We start from the raw sequence: 9,784 nt of genomic DNA on the forward strand, positions 1-9,784 counted from the left end.
AAGCAAGAGAATTTACCTCTCTTTTCCAGGCCAAAGTCCTTTCACTTTTAGCGATCTCTCTCAGTCAAAACCAGTGCTGGCCGGAAATGGCAAATGTCTCTCATACGCCAAACTGTTGTTAAGCTTGTAGGGTAAGAGGAAATTATTATTCTGGTGCGAAGATCATTCAAATTCCACCTTCGTATTCAGGATCTCTTTAATGTCAGTCGGCAAGCAAATATATTTTGAGTATGTGTATGATACATGATAATAGGTAAAACACAAAGGTCCCCATTACCTGAATATATGATTAATGGATGATTTTTTGGGGGAGTTTTCTGTCAATATATATAAATATTATATATATATATATATATATATATATATATATATATATATATATATATATATATATATATATATATATATATATCAGATATGATTATAGATATCAATCCTTCTTGATATCAGTGTAGTAGCATAATCGTCCATGAGACTCAGTATCATGTAGAAATCTGAAGAAGGTCAAATCGTTATTGGTGTGTGACAATCACTTCTATTAGAATGTCTGGACTTGTCACAGGTTTGCAAGATATTCATGTTGTCGCAGCATTGTCTTGCATACTAAATGTTATAGGACAAGTTCATGCAAGCCTAAGATTTCATATATATATATATATATATATATATATATATATATATATATATACAGTATATATATACATACATATATATATATATATATATATATATATATATATATATATATATATATATATATATATATATATATATATATATATATATACATACATACATATAACCACAGGCAAAAACAGTAGAGATACCACAACATGAAAAGGATGAGAGCATGATGAAGAGAATGGGTGATGATAATTTGATTAAAATGGGGGATAAGACGAGAGGGCAACTGAGAAAATTCGAGGTATATGAAGTGAAAGTAAAACTATGATGAAAGGGCCCCAGTATTCAGGAAATGACAAATTGCACCCGAGACTGAATTTAGTGATGCAGTAAATATAAGAGGGCTGGACCTGCTGCTGGTGGGATTTCTGTCAGTACAAAAGGCACATGATAACGTGGAAGTTTTCTGCATATGGGAGTCATCCAAAACTCAGTGAATACAGTTGGCAGTGATTATTATTATTATTCAGAAGATGGGCTTCTATTCGTATGGAACAAGGCCACAGGGGCCATTGACTTAAAATTCAAGCTTCCAAAGAATATGGTAATGGGAAATACAGAAATATGAGATCAGGTTTCAGAAATATAAGAAAACCTTATTGGAATAGGTATAAGAATATTCACCATTACCCAACACCTTTTCCCTTAATGGACTGGCTCCAGATTAGATGAAATGTGGTAGAATTAAAATGAAAAAGAGTGAAATGAAAGGCTTCAAGAAACACTGATTCCCCTTCCCTGCAAAAATAGGCGACTAACATGATATAAAAATTACTATGCCTAAACCTACCTCCTTATATCATGTATTCTAGCTAAGAGTGCTGGCATCATTTTTTAGGGAATGCTATTGGGTGAGGGGGGTGACCTAGGTTGTTAATTTTGGATAGGGAAAGTTAGGTCATGATATACTTTACCCTAGTAATCACCAATGGTATGCTTTCATATCATGATGTTTGTCTCAAATACACCAGTTGTCTGTATTTGTGAATTATGCAGTCAGAGGTGTTATGTACGTTTTCCGACTTTTGTATTATTTCAGGATTTTTTTTTAGGTGAAAATAAGTAAAAACGGTTCCATTGTATGCTTAAACTCATCATTTTTCGCAACAAAATAAGAATTTATTCCATTTTGCTTATTTTCCCTATTATTGCACTTTAGTAGGACCCCAAAATATAGTATCCTGGTTTCCAGTTCGTATTTTGGGAAAAGGTTACTAACGTTCCCACCATGTCATTAATGTATATAATTGTTGCTACATCGATTTACTAAGCAAAATTAATCAACTAATCTTTCAGTGGTCTAATAATAGAGAAACAAATGTCCAATCGGAAACGGATGACGAAAGCTTTCCACTGGAACTCAAGGCCACTGTTTGACTTCAAACGAGATCCAGTACATATCACTCATATTATGCATTACGTTCCTGTATGGGCTATATTTATATAAAGATAAAAAAAAATATATTTTTTTGTAAGAGTCCAAGAAATTAATGATGTGTACATACTCCACGGTAAACACTTTCCATTAATAACTTCTTTTTTTTATATACAGCTGTAACCTTTCTATCTGTACGAGGTAAGGTTATGGCTTCTTTCTTGATTAAGTCCCAACGGTTCTTCCTTTTTTTTACCTTTTCTCAATTTACTCAGCCCGGGACTAGAATAGGGCATTAGGCTGGCTGGACCACTAGGATTTGCACGCCAATAAAAAAAGTAATAATGTCTACTGAAACTTCATTCTAGGTAACAAGGTCTGAATTAAATTTCTCATCCTTGACTCTTTCATGAAGCAATGACTAAAATTACACCAGGAGCGAATTAGTCACGTCTTGTTATTGGCAGTTCAGGTCAGTGTTAATTAGCCTTCACCAGGTTTTGCATACCGACTATCAAAACTGAGCGCGTGGAGCAGGAATACTAAATACCAGGGACTCAGAGAGCAAGAGCCTCTGTTGGTAAGGGCCAATTTATTCTAGATATGTATACATATACATACGCAGACAAATACACACGCACATTATTTATATACATACACACACATATATATATATACATATATATACATATATATATATGTATATATACATATATATATATATATATATATATATATATATATATATATATATATATATATACATACATACATACATACATACATACATACATACATACATACATACATACATACATACTTACTCATCCAAACCTGGAAGACAAGAAGAGGACATAGTAACGAGAGAAAGAACCTCACTATGAATGCCTCGATTACAGCCACTGCCTACCGTGATTGCATTATTCATCGACTTAACATCTGCTTCACACGTTCGATGAATTCTCATCAATTAAAAATGACAACATGGTCAAAACAGGTCCGTGTACGACGTCGATTTGCATATTCAAACCATTAGTAAAGAAAAAACAATCTATGGATAAAACCTACATCATACTTGGCAACTCGCGAAAGCTTCCAGTTTGCCTCTGGGGAGTTTAATACATGCGTAAGGCGAGGAGAGGTATGAATTACATAAGCGGTTAACTCAGACCCACAGTCAGAGCTTCAGAGCTGATATAAAGCCTGCTGAATGCGAAGTAGCGACAGTTGCTAACCCACTCCTCCCTCGGACAGTTCTACTGCAGAAGGTCTTGAAACTCTTTACGACTACTGACGGTTAAGTCTTTCAACTCCCCAAGAGTTGGAAATATTAAGAGAAGACTGCTGCAGCCATGGAGAGATTAATCATCCTCTTATGCTGGGAATTCTTGGTGTTCATGCTTTGCTATGGGTACGTGGCTTCCATCAGTAACCCCGGTAAGTTAAAAAAAAAAAAAAAAAAAAAAAAAAAAAATATATATATATATATATATATATATATATATATATATATATATATATATATATATATATATATATATATAATTATAACCACTTTAACACGTAATTGGTTTGTCACACATTACCACGAGTGAAAATTAAGAGACAGTGTCTAAGTAATGTGTGATATATATATATATATATATATATATATATATATATATATATATATATATATATATATATATATATATATATATATATATATATATGTGTGTGTGTGTATATATATATATGTCCATCATTGAGCTTTACATATTTTTGCAATAACTTGAAAAACTACGTGATAAATCAAATTTTGCCCAAAGAATGCCTTATCAAGTTTTCTCCCGAGAGCATTATTTGTAATTTTTATGCATGGCACTCACGTCGCCATGTTGTGAGGCTGAATGAGTAATTTCTATGTATAAAAAAGGCAAAAAAAATACTTTTAAGTTTTATATATCATTCACTCCCACAAAAAAAACAACGAAAACGACACCTTTTAATAGACAATGTGGTTTAAGAACTCACCTGATTTTGCCTGGCGTAGAAACTGAAACCTTGAAGTTATTATTGAATGAAAAGGGCACTTGCAAGCAAGTATAGATTTTTCATTTGCTTTTTAAGTAAACAGTATTCGTTCAAAAGACAGTATCACCTTACTTAAGTATGAGAAAGGAAACTGCAAATCTGGCCGTCTATTCAACGATTCCCAATAACATTACTACAAAGAAAAAGGGCTGGATCGAGGTTGCGACGATTAATGTGGCTTGAGGAATGTGTACTAAATATGATTATTTATCACCTGTCAGGCTTTTGAGACAACCTCTAAAATTACAGTTGTTTTTTAATACAATCAAGTTACGTGAATACTAAGAAAAATAACTATTATTATTATTATTATTATTATTATTATTATTATTACTATTATTATTATTATTATTATTATTCAGAAGATGAACAAGCCCACAGGGGCCATTGATTTAAAATCCAAGCCTCCGAAGAATATGGTGTTCATTAGAAAGACGTAACAGAAGGTAAAAGGAAATACAGAAAGAAGAGATCGCTTATTAAAAAAGAAAAAGTAAATTAACAAATAAATAGGTAAATAGATAAGAATGTAAGTAAATTATTAAAATGTCATTTTCCTTATAGTCTGTTTTCTTGCAGCTGACAATAGATATCTGCAGCCGATATCATCGAAGCTATTATATAGCTTTGGGTTCATAAATGCTTTTGAATTATAACATCTGGTGCGCAGCAAGAGCTTCGGCCAATCATGATTAACCGAGTGATATCACCTGGGGATATTTACCGTCAGCTAAAAAAATTACAATTATTTCTCTGTTACCAGAGATAAGAAGTCGAGCTCTTCAGTTTGTTGTCTTTATCATAACCCAAATAGAATATGTAAACGTGTATAAACGAAATCATGATATTACTGGTGCTTGCTTCATGCATTTTCATACATTTTTATTCTCGCGTATTTTATACGTAGTGATCAGCGAGGTTTCAGTTATTCAGTTAAATCTGTTTCTCTTTTCAGGCGGTAAAAACACCCTTTGGTCGTATGACAACATGCTGGACTTATTCGAGGTACAGTAATCCATACAGTTTTCAGTTGTAATATGCTCTAATTGAGTAGTGATTTCTTTTGCAACAGAGCACATCAAGTGTTTTATGAAATAATCATGTCGATTTGACTCATTGCATCTTCAACAGTATACAAATCAAGTTGAAATTGATTACCAGAAATTTCATGCCTACGAGATATTCGGGATATGCTACCTTGAGGAAAGCCTATCTAAGAGAGTAATTTTTTGTGATGTCAAGTAAGAGAATTTCAAATGAAGTGTCCTGAATTACTCTTTTGTAAGAAAAAGCATCCTTAGAACAAGTCAAGTCAAGTCAAGTTAATGCTTTCACCAGTCAGCAATTTAATGTGATCTAGAAAATTGATAAGGTGTCCTTTTTTTTCCAGTTTTCTTATCTCTATGGATAGGGAAGTTGGTCATATCCATTTTCCCATGTTCTTAATTAACTAGCGCTATCTGCTATAAATATAACATCTTGTAAGGACCGTTTTAAAAAATGCATAACGATTTTACAATTTCATTAAATTGTTGAGTTGCTATAAAACACTTTTTGGGCAATAAATTTGTCTTAACATCTTTCCTCGTGGTCCTTTTAGAGTATAATTTCATTTGACAAAATAAACAAGTAAAAAATGCGCAATCGAGTTTTCTGTACAGCCGCTACAGAGCATAATCAAGGCCACCGAAAATATATCTGTCTTCCGGTAGTCTCGGTATAATGCTGTATGAGCTGCGGCCCATGAAACTTTAACCACGGCCCTGTGGTGGCCTATCCTATATCGTTGCCAGAAGCACGGTTATGGCTAACTTTAACATTAAATAAAATAAGAGCTATTGAGGCTAGAGGGCTGCAATTTGACATGTTTGATGATTGGAGGGTGAATGATCATTATACCAATGTGCGGCCCTCTAGCCTCAGTAGTTTTTCAGATCTGAGAGCGGACAAAAAAAGTGCGGACGGACAGACAAAGCCGGCACAAAAGTTTTCTTTTACAGAAAACAAACTTACGGAAAAGTCTAATATATCCTTTAGATCTAAGTGGATTGCAGAAAACATATTCACATCATGAGCAACCCCCAATAAAACCATGTTTACTCATTACGTATCATACCACGGAATGAGCAAAATAATCGTGATGGAATCCAGGTCTTTCATAAATTTTCTACCTGTAAGGCTGCGAGGCATAATAGAACTATTAGTTTCATATATATAAATTTTAATTTCTTCAACAATGAGCTAAAAATTTACCAAAACATTTGAATATGTTACTCCCTTCGGCCCAACTTTTTTTAATTAATTACATCATTTACTAAAAAAAAAAAATGATTAAGATTGTCCTAAACATGTCTTCGGATTATTTGCCTCCGCTCCTTAAATCCTTCGACAAAATCAGCCTAAATAGGATGAAACTAAGAGAGATTTTTGGTTCTCGATTATTTCTTCTTTAGATTTCAGATAATCATGTATTGCTCCTATTAGCTTCCTTAGGGCTATTCATATTTATGTAACCCAACAATAAAATTTTATGAAATGTTTCAAGCTCTAAAGGCCACTGTATTTCTTTTCCAATGAACAATATGTGATGTGTCTTTTTTTCAACCTAACGGTACGTTTATGTTGACTATATTGGTCAATATTCACGAGTCCAAGGAGGCATTGGTATACATATGTTTGAGTTTATACAATGGTACTTTATTTTTCCAATGCTAACATAAAGAAAATTTGTGGACAAAATGAGCATGTATGTATATATATATATATATATATATATATATATATATATATATATATATATATATATATATATATATATATATATATATATATATATATATATATATATATATATATATACATACACACACACACACACACACACACATATAAATATATATATATATATATATATATATATATATATATATATATATATATATATATATATATATATATATATACAGTATATATATATATATGATAATTTTGTTACTGGCATTTGGAAATACGTTAGTATGTACATATGGAATACAAGTAGGGTTAAATCGAAATACAGGGGATCACCATCGTAGCTTTTGTCCAAAATGAGAATATTGTGAAAGCATTGCATTTATTCAGTTAAAATATTCTTCTATATATAATTATCTCTTTCAGAATGATCAGCTGGGTGAACTACAGCATGAAGTTTCTCAACGACTAGGAGATGGTCCGACTCATGAGGTAATGACTAATTAATAAATATACATAAATAAATATAGATCTGTGGAAATGGGAGGGGGTTGGACTTGCACGATCCATTCTGCAATTTGAACATTTTCTTGCAGCACTTATGACTCAAGCTTCTTTGCATTCTGGTCTTGTTTATTTGTTTTTTTAGACTTTCATAGATTAAGCCAGCCTTATGCCACCACGAGACTTTGCTCAATGGAGGTCCCTGAGTGATGGTAAGGTAGTGAAGTTAATAAGAAGGCCGGTATAGCCCTCTGGATTCTGACAAACCAACGAGGCCATAATTTTACTTTTCGACCTTTTCTGCATGGTCTATTCTGCCATGGTAATACTTCTTTAACTTTATTCACTTTAATTTTCACCTCCAGTTATACAGAAATCCATTCAGACCAGCCTTATGAGAGTCAAGATCGAGTGTCTGAAAAGTTACAAAGTTAGGCACTACTGAAGGTTTATGTGTTTGTCTATTAATATCTGACCCTACGGTTTTGAGACTGGGGATGCCTTTGCAGACATGCATTAATCGATCGGATATGATTAGATGAGAATAATTTCATAAGGATTTTGATCTTGGTCAGTTGAATAATTCTAGTACCATAGCTGCTGTTACGCCACTTTACGGAAATGAATCAGTTAAACAAATTGCCCAAGTGCATTGGATGTACAGGGTTAATTTTATAGTTAAAGCTGACAAAAAAGATATATCGGAATGGTTTAAGAGAGAAGTGAAGTGTATCATCTTTGATTAAGCTTACAAGCAAAGTCTGAAAGATCACACTGATATTTACAAACATTGTATTATTACTGTATTTAATATATTTCAGACGCCTAATTCATGTGGGGTTCACTGAACCATCAAAATGGTTTTAAACGGTTTAGCATTTGGTCCTTTTTTTTTTTTTTAATATAGTGTCTTTCCATATTCCAGGAATGGACAGAAATACTCAGCACTCTGAAGGATAATAACGCGCGGCCGGTTTCCATATGGAAACCTCATTTCCAGTTTCTTTTCGACGGCGTGGGATACGCTACGAATCCCACGGGCGACATTCACCTGACCAAGAAAACCTACGCGAATTTCCAGGAACAGGGCAAAGTCCTGGACGCACTGAGCGTCACGTTTTTCGACGGCACAGCGAACGAGTCGTCTCCTGAAGAGATGGTGGGAGCTACGGGCACCTTCGCCTCCTACACCTTCACAGAAGTCACACCCAGCACCGTGAGCGTGGAATACATATCGTCTAGTACGATGTTCCTGGAAGAGCAGAAAACTTACGCGACCTTCGGCAGCAAAGTGACAGGTTCCAGAAGCAACACGTTCAAGATCCACAACGCAACTTTCAGCATGACCAAGAAATTCTTCTCCGTGGAAGACACCGCGCTCGGCCTGACGAAGAGGAAGGGAGAGCGTAACTTGGTCGGAATATCCTTCGGGAAAGACCTCCCCCATTTCGTGAACGGAACGGACGCGATATCCGACTCCAAGACGGGCGCGGACGTTACCGCGAGAATTACCGGTTCGCTACCCAGCGAAGGAAGGGGTAACTACGCTCTCTATATTGTCAGTAAAGTCATGAACGAACTATCAGCCAAAAATGACTTCCTGGAAATAGCAGTCCATGGGTACTGCGATTTCCCGCGGTCTCTGAACGAGGATTTCCTACCAGAAATATTTGTGGATTAAATGTAATCTTTAAAGTAATGACATTCACACCAACAGATTACATAGGCTTGTAAGTGCATTTTTATCTACACATTATTATTATTATTATTATTATTATTATTATTATTATTATTATTATTATTATTATTATTAGCAAAGCTGCCACCCTAGCTCGAAAAGCAGAATTTTACAAGTTCAATGGTACCATGAGGGAAAGCAGCCAAAAAAAAAAAAAAAATGAGAAGTAAAAAATAAATGAAAAACATAAAGAAAAATAACAAAGAAAAAATAAAATAAATTACAAATTTGAATAAATGAGGCAAATAACAAATAAATCATGAAGTGACTCACATCAGCTCGCTCGACCGAAAAGAGCATCAGTTGTAAGACATTCTCTGATGTTACCTGTCTCTTCACACGGGACACACCCTAATACCATTAGTATTTTTCTCGTTACTTCATTAAAGGTTCTTGCAAAATAAATTCAACAGGCACGCTGTGTTTCATTGTTAGTTGTTCCTATCAGTGTATTTGGCCCAGAACGGTTGGGCAAATGAAAACAAAGCCTTCCCACCAAAAAGTAAATAAATAAATAAATAAATAAATAAATAAATAAATAAATAAATAAATAAATAAATAAGTAAATAAATAAATAAATAAGTAAATAAATATATAGAATAATAAATAAATAAATAAATAAATAAATAAATAAATAAATAAATAAATAAATAAATAAATAAATAAATAAATAAATAAAT

At 33.4% G+C, this 9,784-nt stretch overlaps 1 protein-coding gene across 3 annotated transcripts; it reads left to right on the top strand.

Moving 5' to 3' along the window:
• Positions 1-3,258: 3,258 nt before the first annotated feature.
• On the top strand, positions 3,259-9,520 carry LOC136848151 (uncharacterized). 3 transcript variants are annotated; one of them, XM_067120430.1, is made up of 4 exons: positions 3,259-3,496; positions 5,088-5,137; positions 7,289-7,354; positions 8,292-9,520. In XM_067120430.1, exons 1-4 carry the CDS (start codon positions 3,412-3,414, stop codon positions 9,045-9,047), a joined length of 957 nt encoding a protein of 318 aa, XP_066976531.1. In that variant the 5' UTR covers positions 3,259-3,411; the 3' UTR covers positions 9,048-9,520. The 3 variants fall into 3 exon arrangements, with proteins under 3 accessions (XP_066976531.1, XP_066976533.1, XP_066976532.1); XM_067120431.1 differs by having other exon boundaries at positions 3,282-3,470; XM_067120432.1 differs by lacking the exon at positions 5,088-5,137 and having other exon boundaries at positions 3,274-3,496.
• The last annotated feature ends 264 nt before the right edge of the window (positions 9,521-9,784 follow it).

The sequence above is a fragment of the Macrobrachium rosenbergii genome, chromosome 18, assembly GCF_040412425.1.
Source record: "Macrobrachium rosenbergii isolate ZJJX-2024 chromosome 18, ASM4041242v1, whole genome shotgun sequence".
Taxonomy (NCBI): Eukaryota; Metazoa; Arthropoda; class Malacostraca; order Decapoda; family Palaemonidae; genus Macrobrachium; species Macrobrachium rosenbergii.